The sequence below is a fragment of the Notechis scutatus genome, chromosome 1 (genome assembly GCF_049901735.1).
Source record: "Notechis scutatus isolate UNSWTSFEM ecotype Mainland chromosome 1, rNotScu1.2, whole genome shotgun sequence".
Taxonomy (NCBI): Eukaryota; Metazoa; Chordata; class Lepidosauria; order Squamata; family Elapidae; genus Notechis; species Notechis scutatus.
The window spans coordinates 52,342,607-52,362,684 of record NC_142009.1 but is presented as its reverse complement, the minus strand read 5'-3'; the positions used below and the strand labels follow the sequence as shown (position 1 = coordinate 52,362,684).

Below are 20,078 nucleotides of genomic sequence, written 5' to 3'. Positions count from 1 at the left end.
CTAGCTTTTGACAACTGAGATAACATAACAATAAGCCAGTCAAAATGAGTTTCTAAAGTGAGGTTGTGCCCTTCCTGTTGTGTTATCACAGTGGCAGATCAAACTGCTGACTTGGGCTCTTTCTGCCAGCCATGCTAATGCTGTCTCTATGAAGTTGCTGTCACACAGCAGTCATGGTACCTGCTCTTGCCTATAGAAATGCACTAAATTGAACTCGAAGTAGTGCCTTTGTGATATCTTTTCAACAAGTCATGTCCCATTCAGCCTGCTAGTTTATCTTTGTCAAGCTAGGGGTCCCAGTGGTTTGCATGAGCTGTCAGGGACAGGTACACCAACCTGCTGAGTGCTAAGGAGGTAATGCATCTTTCGAGCTAGGTAATCCTTTTTCTTTTTTTCCCTTTCAAGAGCTTTTTTCACCTCTTCTTTCTCCTTCATCTCTGCAAACTCTTCTAGTTCTTTCCTGCATCAAAACAATTTTGCATATTACTTGTTTTGGAAAAGTAGATGATTATAAAAATAAAAACAACCACCCTTTTTCATAGCCTTTCTCTCCCAGTGATGATTTGCTGATTTTGTTTATTGAAGACATCAACTTCAGAACCTGCTAAGTCGATTTAGCAATGCAGACCTCATACTGTTAGAACAAAAGCAGGACAGCCGCATTCTATCAGTGTGCTGTATTGACTGACCTTTCTGTGTGATTCAGCTACATGTATGTTTTAGATGTTTAGAAAATGGAAGACTGGAGGGTCACAGATAATAGAGACATGAATATTTTTTATCCAGATTTAAAAAAAAGCTTCCTCAGAAACTAGATATAAGGATTCTAATTTCACTCATTCTGAAATATAAACTAATGTTCTAATTTTGGGGAAGAACTATGAAAAAGAAATAAAATATTCTATGCAATGTTAGAACTGGAAGGAATCATACAGTACTGGCATGTTTTTGGAAGGGTAAGCAGCATAACAACAGAGTACACTGATCTTAAAATGAAATAATTTAGAGGAGTATGCAACATATATATAGTAATGGTTATAGGCAATTTTTAGGGCTTACAAGCAAGGAAATATCTGACTCCTATTATTCAATAAATCTCTGTCCATTTTTCTGTGGTAGAAAAAAAGAAATAGAAGAAATAGAAGAAAGATGGGATAGAATTCTATGGGAATTTGACATTATAGCTAGTTTATAAATGAAGAAAATTTCAAATAGCAGGACTGAAAAGATCTTTTCCAGGGGCATTGTAGAACTGTTCTTAGATCAGATGAATTCAGGGTCTAGTTCAGTAAAAATACAGTCAAAGGACATCTTGTGGATTCTCTTTACCTCTTTACTCATTAAGTCTTTTCTATTTTGTATTAAAATATTGTACAGAATATTTATAGAAACATTGAAGTGACTTGAAGATTAAATGTGAATACTACTATTGGTAATACTGTATAATGGCTTGTCCCTTCCCGCACACATATAGCTGTACACATACATATCAAAGTAATAGTTTAATTAACATTTGTTGGTAGTGGTATTAAGAAAGAGCTAATTTAAATTAACCTTGTATGTGAAAGACATAAATTTTGCTCAGTGAAGTATGTAGATTTAATAAATGTTAATTAAGTATGTTATGACCTTTTTCTGGGCATCTTACATAAAATGCAGTATTAAAAATAATTCACTTCCTGTAGGGTAAATATTTATAATACTTCAACATATTCCAAATCAATTAAAAACAGCAGATGCAATCAACATTCCATAGAACTTTGTTATTAAGTTCTATAGAATATTGATTGCATCTGATAAGTAAAGCTAGTATATTAAAATATACTAGATATAGACAGATGCCTATTAATAATAATAGGGACTCTGTTATTAATAGGCATCTGTCTATATCTGGTATATTTTAATGTAGTAGTTTTAATGTACTGCTTACTATAGAGCTCTCAGAGCTGAAGAAGCTTCTTGGATGAGAAGCGAAACATCTTCAAAGAAAAAACAGAATGCCCAGTTGCCTCTTGAAAAAGCACCTCTGAAACAGACTTTTTTCTAAGCATATATTAATGATATCATCACACTTATTGATCTTTGATCTCTGAATGTCCCAACCACTTTTTATTTACTTTCTCAGTACATTCCCACTTATCAGATCATTATTTAAATAATCAGAATTATTTTCTTCCTTATATATTAACTTGCATTACATTACATTAATTCAGGATATTGCAGAATTCTTCCCAAATCTGATCTTTGGTTCTTCATTATCATAATTCACTAGAACATGAAACTAGCAGTGAAGTGTGGATTCCAACTTTCATATCCATCCAAAATCTAGATGATATCAATTCATACTTTCTGAACTTAGCTTCTATACCTTTTTCTTTTCTCTTTCCCTTTTCTCTTTTCAACTTCACTCTACAATCAGATTACTTTCATTCAATCTTATTATAACTTTTCCCCCTTGACTTGCTTCACAACCTATTTCTCATTTTTCATTAATTAATTAATTCATAGTGTTTACCATTTACACTTTTTTACATTCCAAGTTGCAAATGGGCCCACATATATTGATTGCTTTGCTCATCATGACATAGGTCAATTAAGTCATAGCACACAGTGCTTCTAATAAAATTGATAAGATAGGAATATATTATCAGCCTTAACAGGACCAATAATATAGACAATATTCTCTACTAATGATAAGGATAGCACTGGTCAGTGATAGCATAGTTTGACCAATACATTATAAGCACAACAGAAGCTTGGGTTTACCTCAAGCATTCTAATATTATTCTATGCAAGCTAGGATCGCTAATTGAGAAAATTAACATAGTGTCCAACTTGAAGGTAATGTATATGGAGAAAATTGTGAAGTAAAGCAAAAAGAATAAACATGGATAATATCACCTTATTTTTTAAAAGTTCTGAAGAATTAAAGCTTTTAATTAAATTAAAGGTACAGGATTGAATATTTCTTTAAGATGTTGAACCCACAACATAATACTGCATCAAACTGCAAATTTTCTATGTTCTGTTGATAAGGAAGGGACCGAATGGGGTACTGATAGCTAGAAGGAAATACAAGATTGAGAGGGTCTTGGATAAGGTAGACTCACTATAGTACTTTGATAGAATACTCATTCTTACTGGGACTTGTAGAAGTTTCACAGCTAACTACATGCTCATGGCAGGTGGTAGAATTATTCAAACAAATATTGAAACATGTGTGAATCAACTATGTCTAGCCAAGAACAGGAGCATATGCAGCATGCTGCAATTCTAAATATTTCAACTGCTGTGATGAGATATATTTATGTCAAGATTGCAATGTGGGAAAAATTCTATCAAAGGTACATAACACTCCCTAAAAATCTACATGCTGTTGTGTCTTTTTTTAAATTAAATATTAACCCATGGTGCACAGTATATGAACACATGCTAAGAAATCTTGCACATTTTTCCTCTAAATGTTCAAGGTAAAAGTAAAACAAACAGAAATGAATTAAAGATAGAAGAAGATATATTATTCTGTTTTGATCTCAGGATTTTTTTTTGTTGCCGCTTACTGCTAAAGGTTCCTTAAACAATATTTCATACAAGGTTACTTATGAAACATACTGACATTTAAAAATCACCATGCTTTGCTTTTGCAGCAGTGTAATTTTTTTTCAACATAAGATTAAATTGCAAAATAAATGAATTACTTAGAGTGGCATGGCCCCCATTTTACCACACTTCTCTTGAAAATTGCTTATTAATATGAAAAAAGAAGTTGGAAAATAGCCTGTTTTACTTTATGCATAGCCTTTCGAGGTCTTAGTGCCTGAAGACCTGGAGTTCCTGCACATTTTAGATTGTGTTGGCAAGTGGGTACACTGACCTTTTTGACCTGCATCTCAAGGCTATTATTAATCGCTAAGTAACCTGGTAAAGCCAAACAAATTTGTTTCCATTGAAAGGATCTCTATCTGTGTCTGAGAATTTGTGCCGTACCAAATCAACCTCATTAACTGTGTCCACTTTTGACAAAGAACTAGGAGTTGGAGAGACTGGTGACCTTTCTTTGTCCTTAAAGAGCACAGCTCAGCCCTAAAATGTGAATAAAATGAGCACTTTTGCAACAATATTATTAAATATAAAACATTCCCAGGTTTTTAAACAATTACACCTGTCAACATTGGTGCACGTATCTCTTGTTTAATAATTTTCATTTTTTATTGCTGATTAATCTTCGATCACTTTGACTAGCTAATAAAAAGCATACAAAAGTATAGCTATACATATTTCGCAGACACACTATTTTTGTATTATGCTATTCTTCATAGATTTTCCAAGTGCTCTTTATTAACTGTGAAATGTTACACTATCCCAAAGGACGTACTTAATAATACACACACAAAAAATGTTATGTATAACGAACATAACTCTAACTCTGATTATATTTGAGAATTGAGGGCTTTTCTTCAAATATAGAATATGGATAGTTCTTATAATGTATTCAACAGTTTTCTGCTTGGAAATCTGATGATAATCCAAAGCCTTTTCTCTTTATATTGATTTTAATTTTTTAAATTCATAGTATAGGAAGAAGAACAATATGTATGTTCCCACATGGACATACATACAACATACAAAACATATTTAAACTATTCTAAAGTATCATGAACTCTTAATCACAATTTCTCATTGATAAATGATTAAAAAGCATATTATTCCTCCATTCCACCTCACCCCAGAGCAATATAAAGCTTGAATTCTGCCAAGGCAATCTACTAAAATAAATGATAGTTTTTACTTTTGGATATCATTGGAATGTACAAATCCAAAGTATTTTATTTATTTAGGAAATTTATATGGTTGTGTATGGGCAATATATAAATAAACAACAACAACATCCATAGTAAAAAGCCCATATCAGGAACCCAAATTTTTCTGATAGAAATTACAATCAATATGGGCCCCATGCCCCCCAAAAGAACCAAATTTTAGTGCCTTTCTGAAAACTAGCAGGATGAGGACTAGCCATGTATTGGTGGGGGAAAGGGGTATCATTCTAGAGAGAAGATGATGCAATGAAAAAGGCTCACTTACTGTGTCCTATCACTAACATTGTTCCAAGAAAGGGACTCAAAGCACATCCGTCATGCTAAAGCATGTGGAGAAAACAAGTGCTGTTGGGGTAAATTAGCAGAACAAAAATCTGTAAATATAAATTTACTACATTATACTTCCTCAGTCTGGTTCGTCCAGATGCACTGGACTTCATTTCTTTTTATCTCCTAGCTGTAGAAGCTACTGGTCATACTAACAGCGAAGGAAAGGAAATAAACAGCTGGTTGAAAAATAAAGTAATATATAGATTTAGTTACAGAATGGACACATTGCTAGAATAGATATTACAGAAATGTGAGGGATTCTCTTTTTCTATAAGGGTTCTAGACAATAGGGATTTTATATGTTCACATAAAAAACCCTGGGAGTTTTGGAATAATTTAGAGGACATAAAGCCATAAAACTGAAAACTGCAATAAAAGCATAAAATATACAACTACAGCCAACATATTAATAGCCAGATTTAAGAATTAAGATACAAAAGCATGATGGAACAGAATCATTTCAAATTTCTTCTTAAATTCCCACAAGGAAGAAATTATTTTTCTTTTGGGAACGAGCAAAACTATTCCACAGAATTGTGACAGGAACAAAAAAAGCACATTTTTGATTGCTCACACCTTTAGCTTCACTCCATAGCATGTCCCTTTGCAGGTGTTCTAATCTTGACCCAGAACTTAACATTTCTCTTCTAAGGAACATTGACCAAAGGAAGCTAAAGCAAGAGTTCAGAGGTTTTAAAAGACAGTCCCAGGAAAAGATGCCATCCATTACAGCTGCTGTAACAACAGGATCCAAGCAGTACCTTGTGCAACATTTTCTGTCACACACCAAATCCTTAAAGAAAAGCAAGACTGTTCTTGTTTGTAATTTATGGATCCCAACATCTGGCATCCCATCTGTTTTAGCAGAACTATTTCTGGGATGTGTATTAGCTATATTGTTTCCAAGAATCACCAACTGGAACATCATTTGCAATGCTATTAGATAGGTTCCAGTGATATCCTTCTGATTAGAAGGGCTTTCTTCTGACCATGCCTCAGTAACAACAGCTAGCCAATCAAACAGTCTGAAGTCAGACCATGACTCAAAAGTAGCCAAACAAACAACATCCACACTAATTTGCATCACATAAAAAGGTATTTAAAGACCAGTGCTCTGAAAGATGAGCACAATTCAAAGCGCATTGACAATGTCTCCTTGAATGGTGATGAAGCGTCCGCAACCAAATTGCCAAGCTCGGAGCTCAGACCAATAGTCCAACTACCAACCCGAGCTACTTATATTCAAAAACATTTCAGAAGAGCTTTCTATTCCACATTTAATACAAGGTCCTGCTCAAATCCATGTTTGCCACTATGTGCTGTTTCTGGACAGGTGCAATTCAAGGTGCTGGTTATTACCTTATAGCCCAAAATGGCATGGGAGAAGTTAACAATTTGGTATTACCTTAAGGTATCTGTGTATTCCACCATATCAAATAGAATAGATGCATGTCAGGTCCCTTTCCTTAAATGTTGCAATCTAGTGGGGCCTGGAAAACATGTCTCCTCTGTTGCTGACCTTTTGACCTTTTTACTAGAGATCCAGCAGGCCCCCTCCCTCCTTGTCTTTCTGAAGCCTTGAACAGTTGGCTTTTCCTATAAGTGTTAAGGTAGCATGGAACCCAATAGGACAGTGTGAGGATGTATGGAAGAGAGTGGCCCTGGTATGCCATGAATTTTTATTGCGTTCTCACTATTTTTTATATTGATGGTTTGGAATTTCTGTTTATACTGTTTTGTCTACAGACCATTTGTTGTGATTGTTACAATATGGAGGATATTAAAGTCTAAATAAATAAACAGTCTAATACCTTTTTAAAAAAAAAAAACCATCTAAATTTCTGGCCATCATATGTGAAATCAGAAGTTTATCTATGAATTTAGTAAAGCATTTTTTTTAAAGATGAATCTGTCTCCATTAGTTTCAATAGATGGTCTTGACTTCTGACATCAAGAACATGATCAACTGAAGTGCTCCTAGTGAAATATTCCCTAAACTCTTGAAGCTTTGTTTTCTTTCAATCTGCTTTTCTACCAGAATAAATATTATTTTCCTGCTTAGCTTTTGTTCTGCAAACAAAATAATTTCTCGGTATTTACACTCTATATACAACACACATTTCCTATCCATCTCAAAAATAGTGGATTGTGACAGTTCAATTATCCTGACAATTACTTAGGAAAATCTATAGCAGATTAATCTGATCTATTATAGAGCTAGACTAGATGCGATTAAATTGCATGGTTGGCCATCATTTACTAAATAGCAGCTAGGCATAAAGGTGAATTAAAACATTCTCTCTGTCTGCATATGCATGTATCTCTCATATGGGGTTGATCTTAAACCATCCTTATATTGGGGCAAAAATCTGCTATGGGGAAGGAGGGTATAGGAACCAAGATGCAATAAACCAGGAATTCTCCAAGTTTGTAGTACCATGAACTTTTGAAATGATATATGAATGTGTTGGCTGTTCCTACTCTAAAGGCTCCTGGATGCCTAAAGTCCATGTTAATCCCCAGGTTTTTCTTTAATGGCCTTAAAAATCAATACCAGCTCCACATATTTAATCTTATTTATAATGACAGTTTTGCAAATAATTTTATGCCCACATACCTAACTTCTATGAGAATGGATGTTTATTAAACTTATATCCTCTTTTTATTAGTATATCAACACATTAAATCACCTAGGAATTAGATAGAATTAATACATAAAAAGAAATGTATTATTAAGGTGATCCATTTTCTTCAATATTATGTGTATTTTATATAAACACATGCACATACAGGTTGTTAGGAATATAAGTCACCTAACAGCTATTTGGGTTAGAAATATATAAACCAGGATAAACATTTTTGTACTATGTCTTTAAGAGATTGCAAAAACTGCAATTGGGTGTGGTTTTTCAAACGGCCATAAGATGGAGCCAGAAACCTGGATTGTTTTAGTCTGAGTCTCAGAAGAGAGTGTGAGTGTATCTCTGTTTCCTTCTGTTGGAAAGTATTGCCGTTCCTCCATTTCTTCTAATTGACTGGTATTCCTGGATTTAATGTAAGTCTGATACTGAACTGTTTTTGACACTGGACTTTGATATTTGGATTATCCCTGGATTGAAAACTGACTGATTTAACTTGTGAATGACTTTGGATTGCTTGTTTGGACTTTGCTTAATGTTTCTGGAAGTAAAAACCTACATTTATTGTACAGTGTATCTGTGTGCTCTGTGTGTATTATTCCTACACTACTCTCTATACGTCTCCCTGTATGCGCTCATTCTCCTAACGGGGAATTACCTCAACACTGGTTATGGGCCCAGGCCATACCAGGCTCAGATAACTGAGAGTTAGTGTGAATGCACAGTACTGTATACAGACAGCTGTTTACTGTTTAATTGTGGTTTACTATCCTGGTAACGATGGCATAAGTCATTTCAACAAGTCTATCACTGATACCCAGGTTGGATGGAACAAACTATGTTTCCTGGTCTATGAAGTGCAGTCTACTTCTGCGTAGAGAAGGTTTATAGAATGTAGCTCAAGATCCACCAGATGTAAATGCTTGGGATCCAGAAAATGAGGATGATGCCAAGAAACTTGCTGACTTTAAACACAACAACTAACGAGCTCTTTGTATAATTGGACTAACACTGAGTGACCAGCAGCTAGTCCATATTTGTGGAGAAGAGTCTGCTGCTAATTGTTGGGAAAATTTGAAGAGGATTTATGTTCGTGACAGTGTAGGTGCAAACATACATCTTAGATGTAAACTGTTTAGAGCATGTCTTCTGAAAGGTGGAGATATGTTAGCTCATTTAAACTTCATGAAAAGAACTTTTCAAGATCTACATGAAAAAGAACTGATATTTTCAGAGCTGCATCAAGTTTATATCATTCTTTCCTCATTGGATGAAAGTTATGATGATTATGTATCTTCACTGGAAGTCCTCCCGAGAGATAAACTGACATTGACTGACATAACTGGAAGGTTGTTAGAAGAAGCAAGAAGACGGCTGGATAGGAACCAACTGAGAAAGGAACAACCACAAGAAGAGGATTTATCTTCAGCTGCCTATATTGTTAGGAAATGTTTCTCTTGTGGGGCTAGGGGACACATAACTAGATTCTGTAAGAAGGGGAAACAACAGAATACTAGTAAACACCAGAAGGCTAAGAAGAATGTTAGTTTAGCTATGTCTAGCAATTCAACTGTACACAATGATTTGTGGGTTGTTGATAGTGGAGCATCGCAATGCATTACTAAAGATAGAAAAAGGTTTGTAAAGATGTCCACGAGTAAACAACATGTATCATTGGCAAATGGATGGAAGATGAACGCTTCAGGTGAAGGTACTGCATATTGTTCTTGTATAAATGAACATTTAACTACGTTATATGTACCTAAACTGAAATTTAATTTGTTATCAGTAAGGGCTTTAGTTAATCTTGGTTATGTAGTAACCTTTAGGGGAGATAACTGTATAATAGAGAAAGAGGGTAAAAGTGTTACTGCTACTTTAAAAAATGATTTATATGTGATACATGATGACTAGTTGAAGATGGCTAACTCAGTTTATAACAATGTTAAGCCACATGATGAATGTATACATTTACTACATAGACGTTTAGGGCACATTAATTTCAAAATGTTCAAACTGTTGAATTGTCAGAGGGAGTAAAATTGAAACCCTGTAGCAAGTATTTACACTGTAACGCTTGTAGTCAAGAAAAGAGTAAGGTTACTCCAGCAAACAGACTTAATGGGTTTAAGACCAAAGAACCTTTAGAGGTTGTTTTTGCTTACATAATTGGTCCTAAGAAACCAAGTTTAGGAGGTTCCTGTTATATTTTGAGTATTATGGACCATTACTCACGATACGGTTTCTGCTATCTTATGAAAAACAAAACAGAAACATTCCAACATTTCTTTAACTGGCTAAGGTTTGCTGAGAAAAAAATGAAAAGTAATTACTTTAATAACTGGTAATGGGACTGAATTTGTTAACAAAATATTCCAAACTATGTTAAAATTGGCTGGTGTTGAGCATAAACGCTCTGCACCTTACAGACCTCAACATAACTCGTTTATAGAACGAAGAGGGCAAACATTACAAGCCATGGCTCGCACTATGTTATCTGATTCAGGTTTGCCTGAAACACTGTGGGGTGAGGCCATAATGTGTAATAATCATGTTTTAAACAATGTAGTTAACACAACAACTGGAGAATTGCCATTCACTCGTTGGCATGGCAGAAAGCCAAATTTAAGTTACCTACACACATTTGGAGCTCCAGCATAGGTGCATACTCCCTCACCAGTAAGACTGAAAGGGCAACATAGAGCTAAGAAGTTATTTTTTGTGGGTTACGAGGCCAACCGTAGATCATTTAGATTCTGGGATCAAGGCACAGCTCATGCTTATTGTAGTGCTAGGGCAAAATTTCTCGAGCACGTTGGGTGGGATAAACTGGAACAGGAATCCAGCAATGATATTATTATTGACACCCAAATAGTCCCTAAAGATGATATCAGTAAACAACAAATAGCCATTAAAGAGGAAGAACAGGAGGAAGTAGGAGAACAGGTGCAGCAGGAGGTAGAAGAACAGGAGCAGGTGGCACAGGAAAGTCCACCAGTTAGCCCTGTATCACCGAGATGTTCAACCCAAGTAACATGACCACCTGATAGATATCAGGCTAGTGTTGTATGCCAAGTGAATACAGTTCCAAGTAACTACCGTGTTTCTCATATAATAAGGCCGGGTCTTATTTTTTTTTGAGCCCCGAAAAAATGGCTGGCCGTTTTTTTGGGGGTGACTTAATTCCCCCCCCCTTGCATCTTCGGGCGGGTGGGCGGCGACGGCTTGGATGTTGACCTCGGCGTTGGTGGGGCACTTCGTATTGGGGTCAACGCAGGCAGCACCATATCTGGGTGTGCAACAAAAGTACTTCCTAACAGCAAGCCCCCACCACCATTCTCCCCCATTTCGCATGTTTTAATATAGGCCTTAATTTGGGGAGAGGGGCTTAATTTCATTTCATGCCTATAAAACATGCTGGGACTTCCTATTGGGGGAGGCTGTATTGTTGGAGAAACAGGGTATAGTGAACTAAAATTGTATCCTGCTAAGGATCAGGCTGCTTGGCAGAAAGCAATGGATAAGGAACTGGAATCGTTAAAAAGACTGGAGGTATACGAAAATGTTAAGTTACCACCAGGTAAACATGCCATAGGATGTAAATGGATATATAAACTGAAGACAGGTGTAAATGGGACTGTTACCCATAAAGCTAGGTTAGTAGCACAAGGGTTCAATCAGACAGCAAATGACTATGATGAGGTGTTTGCACCTAGTCTGAAGGCTACTACATTAAGGGTGGCATTAGTGTGGGCAGCTAAGGAGAAATACATTGTAAATCATTTGGATGTAGAGACAGCATATCTGCATGCACCGTTGCAACACACTATATATTTAAAGAAACCTTTAGGTCTCAAAAATGATAATACTGATAATAATGATTGCTGGAGATTGAAAAAGAGTCTTTATGGTTTAAAGCAATCAGGATATGAGTGGAACCAATGTATAGTTAAAGAATTGACTAAAATAGGGTTTGTAGCTGGCATGGCTGATCCATGTTTGTTTAAAAGAGAAAGTAATAGTGTAATTTCATTGTTGCTATTATTTACTGATGATATAGCATTAATCACCAAAACTGAACAAGAAGCTACTGAGATAATTTCACTATTGGAAAATAAATTTAAGATAAAACAGTTAGGAGAAATCAAACATTATCTTGGTTTAAAGATAGATAGAACTAGGGGAGGATACAAGATCTCACAGGCAAATAAAATTAACCAATTACTAAAAAGTTATAAAATGGAACTTTGTAAGCCGGCTAAGACACCAATGAGCCAGGAGTTTAGCCACAGTGATGTTCAAAGTCCTATTTTTGATAAGAACATTTATCAGTCTTTGATTGGTAGTTTATCTTATCTCAGTAATTGGTCAAGGCCAGATATTGCATACAGTGTTAATCAATTAGGGAGATTTAATGCTGAGCCCACTGAAAGGCACTGGCAAGCTGCTAAACGTGTGTTAAGATATCTAAAACAAACAATGCATTATGCATTGTATTTGGAGCCAAAAGATGAACTGAATTTAACTGCATATGCTGATGCAAGTTTTGCTACAGACATAAATACACGAAAATCTACATCGGGTACTGCTGTATTATTGGGAAAAGCATTGATTGGATGGAGATCTATTAGACAGAAACATCTAAGTTTGTCAACAATGGAGGCTGAATTCTCATGTTTGTCTTTCCTATGTATAGATTTAGTTTTGTATAAGCAATTATTAATTGATATGGGAATTAATGTAACAGATCCTATTGTAGTTTACGAAGATAACCAATCAGCAATACAGATGGCTTCAAATATTGCTGTTAAAACAAGAACTAAACACACAGATTTAAGATATTTAAATGTGAGACAATGTGTGCAAAGTAAGATGATTAGGCTAGAATACTGTATGTCAGAAAACAATATAGCAGATCATTTTACAAAGGCCCAAGGCTCTATAAAGCATAAGGCGTGCTGTAAAGATTATGGACTTAGAATGTAAGGTTGTATATATTATCTTACCCAAAATGAGAGAATGTTAGGAATATAAGGCACCTAACAGCTATTTGGGTTAGAAATATATAAACCAGGATAAACATTTTTGTACTATGTCTTTAAGAGATTGCAAAAACTGCAATTGGGTGTGGTTTTTCAAACGGCCATAAGATGGAGCCAGAAACCTGGATTGTTTTAGTCTGGGTCTTAGAAGAGAGTGTGAGTGTATCTCTGTTTCCTTCTGTTGGAAAGTATTGCTGTTCCTCCATTTCTTCCAATTGACTGGTATTCCTGGATTTAATGTAAGTCTGATACTGAACTGTTTTTGACACTGGACTTTGATACTTGGATTATCCCTGGATTGAAAACTGACTGATTTAACTTGTGAATGACTTTGGATTGCTTGTTTGGACTTTGCTTAACGTTTCTGGAAGTAAAAACCTACATTTATTGTAGAGTGTATCTGTGTGCTCTGTGTGTATTATTCCTACACTACTCTCTATACATCTCCCTGTATGCGCTCATTCTCCTAACGGGGAATTACCTCAACACAGGTGAAACTCGAAAAATTAGAATATCGTGCAAAAGTTCGTTTATTTCAGTAATGCAACTTAAAAGGTGAAACTAATATATGAGATAGACTCATTACATGCAAAGCAAGATAGTTCAAGCTGTGATTTGTCATAATTGAGATGATTATGGCTTACAGCTCATGAAAACCCCAAATCCAAAATCTCAGAAAATTAGAATATTGTGAAAAGGTTCAATATTCTAGGCTAAAAGTGTCCCACTCTAATCAGCTAATTAAGCCATAACACCTGCAAAAGGTTCCTGAGCCTTTAAATTATCTTTCAGTCTGGTTCAGTGGGAATCACAATCATGGGAAAGACTGCTGACCTGACAGTTGTGCAGAAAACCATCATCGACACCCTCCATAAGGAGGGAAAGCCTCAAAAGGTAATTGCAAAAGAGGGCTTCCGGTTTTGCGTGGCTTCGGCGGCAGCAGGAATTCGTGACTGTCCGCGATTCCTGCTGCGCTTGCTGCCAAGATGCCCCCGATCCAAATGGGTCAGGGGGATATGGCTGCCCTGTAGAGGCAGCCGAAGAGAGAGGGGATCCGGACAGGGGTTTGGGGGTGTCGCAGACCCCCTCCTCAGCCGGAAAAACCCCTTTTTCCCAAGGTGGTGGAGCGGCGGTCAGTAATGGCCGCCACAAAGAAGCCTGCAGCCGGGTAAGATTTGTGCTGGAGGAAGCAGGAGAAGTGAAAGTGCTGGCTGAGCCGGGACAATAACAACTCTTAAACATCCTGGAAACTGAATTGCTTGAATTGCCTGAAAGATACATTGTATCCCCAAGAAGATTGGAAAGCGGCAGAGAAAGCTGTCAAGGGAAAGTTTTTTTTTTCTTCACCCTCCCACCCCATAGAAATAGCAGACGGAGATCTGGAAAATCTATTTGGGCACCGAAGGTAACTCAATTTGAAAGTTAAAGCCAAGGGATAAAGGATTCCTGGACATTGGATTTAACAACTTAAGAAATCGGAAAACCCGCATTGGAGGTATGGATTTCTGAACATTTAAAGGAAAATTGTTGTTGTAAGTGGGAAGGGAGAGGAAAAATAATTGGAGCAGAATTTGAAAAAAGAGGAGATTGCCTAGAACTTTAAAGAAAGACATATCTTAATTGGAACTCTTTGATTAAACAGTAACCCCAGAAAAAGAAATAGAAGAAAGAAAAAAAGTATTAAAAGAAATAGTTTATTTGGATTCTTTGGTGACTTTGGAACTTTTTGGAATTATTCTTGATTAAAAATACTTGGATGGTTGTTTTGGAAAAAAATTTTCTCTTCACGATGGCATTGCTTGTGGATGAACTAAAAATTGAATATCAAAAATATAAAAAAGAAGAACAACTTTGGGCACTCTTTTTCAATTTCTAGAAATGGCGGTATGCACTTATGAAAAATTGACTACTCAGCAGGACGACTGGGACAAAGAAGAAGAAGAAGCCATCTTTGATGAACAATTGGTTCTTTTTGGGGAGGAGGAGAAAGAGGAAAAGAAAAAGGGGATTTTAAGGCTTGAAAAAACAACCAAAAAAGAGAAAAATGAGATGAAAGGTGGATACAAGGTTAGAAAACAACAGAAAGGGGGAAAGCAGAAGAAGAAAAGGGAGGAGGAGAGACAAAGGGGTAAAAAGGGCAAGGAGAAGAATAAGCAAGAGAGAAAGGAGGGGATGAGAAGCCTTAATGGTGGGAAGCAAGATTTAAAGAAACAAAACATATTTAGAGACAATGGGTAAATTTAATTGAAAAAGGGATTCTGGGAGGTACATAAGATTGTGTTTTTATATGTGTATTTAGAATAAAATGTTTAAGATATAAATGAGTATCAATATATATGATTAGCTTTTTAATGGTATTGATAGTGGTCTTATATGCTTTTATTTTGTTATTGTTGTGTTTTTGCCCTTCTCATAAAATTTATTGTGTAATTTTAGAATGTACTAAACAGAATCCCAATATAAATTAAGTGTTATATTAAGTATTATTAAGCTAGGGGAAAGAGTCAAATCAGTCACTCCAATCAGTGTACAGGAAAAATATATTTAAAGAGAAAAGATGAATGGATAGCTGGAAATAGAACAGACAAAGAATGATAAGTATTATGAATTGAACTGAGATGAGATAAATAAAATAAAACTAAGAAAGATAAAAGAGGGAAGAAGCTATATAGAAAATTGAAAATGGTAATAAGATATGGAATGATATATAAAGTGAATATGATTTTTGAATTTGTGTCTGTGCGAAGAGTTTTAACCCGGGATCAAGCAGCTTTCAGAAAAGATGTCTTATGTTTTTTATGTTTTATGTTTTGTTTGTTTGTGTATTGTTTTTGAAAGGCAATAAAATTTTAATTAGTAAGAAATATAATTTGGATAATAGAATGAAAAGGAGAAGTTGGGATAAGATACGAAGTTGAACAGATAACGTAAATATATATATTACAATTTGGAACTATTTTGTATGTTCTATTGGTTTTCTTAGAAAAGATCTTTTATGTTATTATGCCTTGATTGTTTGTGTATTGTTTTGTAAAACTAATAAAATTTGTCTTTAATTAAAAAAAAAGGTAATTGCAAATGAAGTTGGATGTTCCCAAAGTGCTGTATCAAAGCACATTAATAGAAAGTTATGTGGAAGGGGAAAGTGTGGAAGAAAAAGGTGCACAAGCAGCAGGGATGACTGCAGCTTGGAGAGGATTGTCAGGAAAAGGCCATTCAAAAGTGTTGGGGATTTTCACAAGGAGTAGACTGAGGCTGCATCAAGAGCCACCACACACAGACAGATCCTGGACATGGGCTTCAAATGTCATACTCCTCTTGTCAAGCCGCTCCTGAACAACAAACAACATCAGAAGCGTCTTACCTGGGCTAAAGAAAAACAGACCTGGTCTGTTACTCAGTGGTCCAAAGTCCTCTTTTCTGATGAGAGCAACTTTTGCATCTCATTTGGAAACCAAGGACCCAGAATCTGGAGGAAGAATGGAGAGGCACATACTGCAAGATGCTTGAAGTCCAGTGTGAAGTTTCCACACTTTGTGTTGATTTGGGGAGCCATGTCATCTGCTGGTGTTGGTCCACTGTGCTTCATTAAGTCCAGGGTCAATGCAGCTGTCTACCAGGAGATATTGGAGCACTTCATGCTTCCTTCCGCAGACGAGCTGTATGGGGATGCTGACTTCATTTTCCAGCAGGACTTGGCACCTGCCCACACTGCCAAAAGCACTAAAACCTGGTTCAATGACCGTGGGATTACTATGCTTGATTGGTCAGCAAACCTGCTTGACCTGAACCCCACAGAGAATCTATGGAGCATTGCCAAGAGAAAGATGAGACATGAGACCGAACAATGCAAAAGAGCTGAAGGCCGCTATTGAAGCATCCTGGTCTTCCATAACACCTCAGCAGTGCCACAGGCTGATAGCTTTCATGCCACGCCGCATTGAGGCAGTAATTGCTGCAAAACTTTTAACAAAGCCACAAGGAACGCCGTCGCCCCCCTTACAACCCCCCCCCCCAAGGTTGTGTCCTGCCCACCACCCCCCCCCGTTCTCCATCTATTCATCTGATTGCCAAAAACACCAACAGGAAGATTCCACACTACTCGCCCCCTAAGGGTGGGCGCATATAGAGGTACCTAGCTAATCTTCTATTTAACCAAGGAGGTTGTGGCTATGAAAGGCGACATTCAGCCACGGAGGGGGGAACAGGTGGTTGAGGTTGGCCACACCACCTGGGGCACGCTTAACCGTTGTATGACACAGGGCCGACTACCTGGGTTCATTCCTACGCTCTGGTAGGTTCCGCAGGGCAAAAGGGGTAAGACGGCCCAAACCACATTGGCGCCCCTTTACACGGGCTCCCTCTATCCGGGACTCGGTACTGAGTACATATGCATGCTTATACTTTTCAGAGGTCCGATATTGTTCTATGTACAATCCTTGTTTTATTGATTGCATGTAATATTCTAATTTTCTGAGGTTGTGGATTTGGGGTTTTCATGAGCTGTAAGCCATAATCATCTCAATTATGACAAATCACGGCTTGAACTATCTTGCTTTTCATGTAATGAGTCTATCTCATATATTAGTTTCACCTTTTAAGTTGCATTACTGAAATAAATGAACTTTTGCACGATATTCTAATTTTTCGAGTTTCACCTGTACACACACCACCCTACTTTGAGCTTCCTTCAGGCCTACTACAAAATCTGCCAACTACTTCCTCCACTCCTACTCACATTTATCACCTCCTTGCAATGTTCCCTCTAACTTCTGATAAACTGCATGCGGAGGGGAAAAATGTTTTGTGCAGGTTTCCCCAAACCAAGCATAAATCTGTATGCCACAATACAGGAGTAAATTACATATACATGCAATTTGGATATGTCAGAATATTTATGTATTTCTTAAAGTATGGAAACTAGAAAGTATAATAGCATGTCCCATATATGCTTGAAAGTTTTGCCTTCAAGTCATTACACATTCCTGCCAACTGCCCTCTGCACTTTCTTTGGCAGCATTTTTTAGAAGTGACTTGAGAATCCCTTTTTTTCCTAACTGCCCCAAAATCACTTGGTGGCTTTCTGACCAAAGCAGGACTAACACTCAGCATCTCTTGATTTTCAGCCTGACACCTTAACTATCATACCAAACTGGCTCCACATAAATATGCTAATAGATTACAATATAAACTCAGTAGTCACTGATAAACTGCAAGCAATATTTGGTAATCATTTTTCCTTTTCCTTCCTTCCTTCCTTCCTTCCTTCCTTCCTTCCTTCCTTCCTTCCTTCCTTCCTTCCTTCCTTTCCTGCCTGCCTGCCTGCCTGCCCGGCTGCCTTCCCTTCCTCCTTTTCTTTTTTCTTATTGGATATTGTAATAAAAGAAAAATTTGAAAGACAGAAAACAGATATATTTTAAACGTATATACACTTTAATTATATGATTTTAAAATGATTTGTTTTATAAAGTTAACAACAATCATGGAATTATGTATCCCAAAACTCAACAGATATTCATTAAACTACTTTAGAGGGAAGAGAAAAACACATTCAACATGTTTTGGAGGGAAGAAGGAAATTCTCCCTTTTTTGGAGGGAGGAGAGAAATTAATTTAACCAGTTTTGGAGGAAGGCACTCCTTTCTGTACTGGAGACACCGAGTTCTGGAGCAGGTTGGCTACTATTTGGCTATCAGCCTACTGTCTTAAGGAAAAGGACAGTAACTACAGCATCAAGGCATAGATACAGAAATAGAATAGAACAGAATGGAATGGAACAGAGTTGGAAGGGATCTTGGAGGTTTTCTAGTCCAACCCCCTGCTTAGGCAGAAAACCCTATAGCATTTCAGGCAAATGGTTGTTTAATCTCTTCTTAAAAACTTCCAGTGTTGGAGCATTCACAACTGTTCTGCAGCACAGACTGAGAGAGAACTCCTGTCATGTGGAGTTCTAGCTCAGCTACACTGTGGCAACACCAAGCAATCCTTGCTGCTGGAGTTAAGTCAAGGTGGTGAAATTGTGCAGGTTTCCTCATGAGTTATGAGCCCAGAGTTTTATGGTGATTCATGACTAAATTTGTTATTATTTAGTTTTAAAATTTAATATTACTCATGCTTTATTTTATTTTTATTTTGTTTCATATTTCATATCATATTTCTTCATAATTCTTTGAATACAGTAATTAGAAAGCAATGTATAAAGTAGTTTTAATCATCTGTTAAAATGGCTTTGTTGCTAAAATTCAGAAAATGCTTATAAAAACACTACAATTATACAGTTATCAATATTAATGTAGAAATATTTCTTCTGTCCATCGTTTGTCTTTCCAGATTAAGACTTTGGCTCTCTTACTCTAGGCCAGAAGTGGTATTCAGCAGGTGCTGACCAGTTCTGGAGAACCCGTAGCGGAAATTTTGGAGCGGAAGTTCGGAAAACCGGCAAATACCACCTCTGACTGGAGGTTTTACAGTATCCTTCCCCTGCCACGCCCACCAAACCACGCCCACAGAACTGGTAGTAAAAAAATTTGAATCCCACCACTGCTCTAGCTCCTAGACTAAGCATTTCCCGTCCGCAATTTTATAATAACCATATCACTATAATTTAATCTTACAACAAAAACCCTCTACTTTGATAAACCAAATATATTAATATATAATATGTAGGTAATCACATTTATACTCTTAATTGATACAATATTTATGATGCTACACGTGCCCTTGAAATAGGGACACCAAAGTATAACAAACCAGGCTAGCTGCTGGAGTTCATAAATTTTGCTCAGCTTTGGATGAGTTCAAAGAATTGCCATGTAAGAAAAGCCTTACAGAGGGAATTTATCTGATTATGGCAATAATAATTACCCAGCTGTTTATTGCAGATAGAGAAATAATTCATGTAGGCAATAGGCCGTGGTGGCAATGACACTCCACATTTAGTAAATATGCAAACTGTTCACTTCTAATTAACCAAGCTAGAGGATGCCCTTATTAAATGTATAAACTAAAAGTGCTTTCCTGACAAGTGATGAATTGTTACATTGCACAAACTCTTGCCACAGAATTATTGGAGTGAACTTGGGGCTTAACTTCATTAAGAGATCTTGTGGGATAGTTAAATGAGGATGGACAGCATAACAAGGCCAGCCTGACAGCCAATGATATGTTAGAGCTTAATAAAAATGCACCTTTTTCCTTCTTTTCTTCTTACTGTACAGTTGATTCCACTTTAGATAAAGAAGAGTGTA

General features: G+C 36.6%; 1 protein-coding gene across 3 annotated transcripts in view; it reads right to left on the bottom strand.

Annotated features, from left to right (window-relative positions):
* The window catches only part of SPATA17 (spermatogenesis associated 17), a 98,784-nt gene that overhangs the window by 55,080 nt on the left and 23,626 nt on the right, over positions 1–20,078 (bottom strand). For all 3 annotated transcript variants that reach the window (XM_087964001.1, XM_026680345.2, XM_087963991.1), the window contains one exon: positions 337–460. In XM_087964001.1, coding sequence (XP_087820127.1) covers positions 337–460 — 124 coding nt within the window. The remainder of the gene's footprint in view (positions 1–336; positions 461–20,078) is intronic.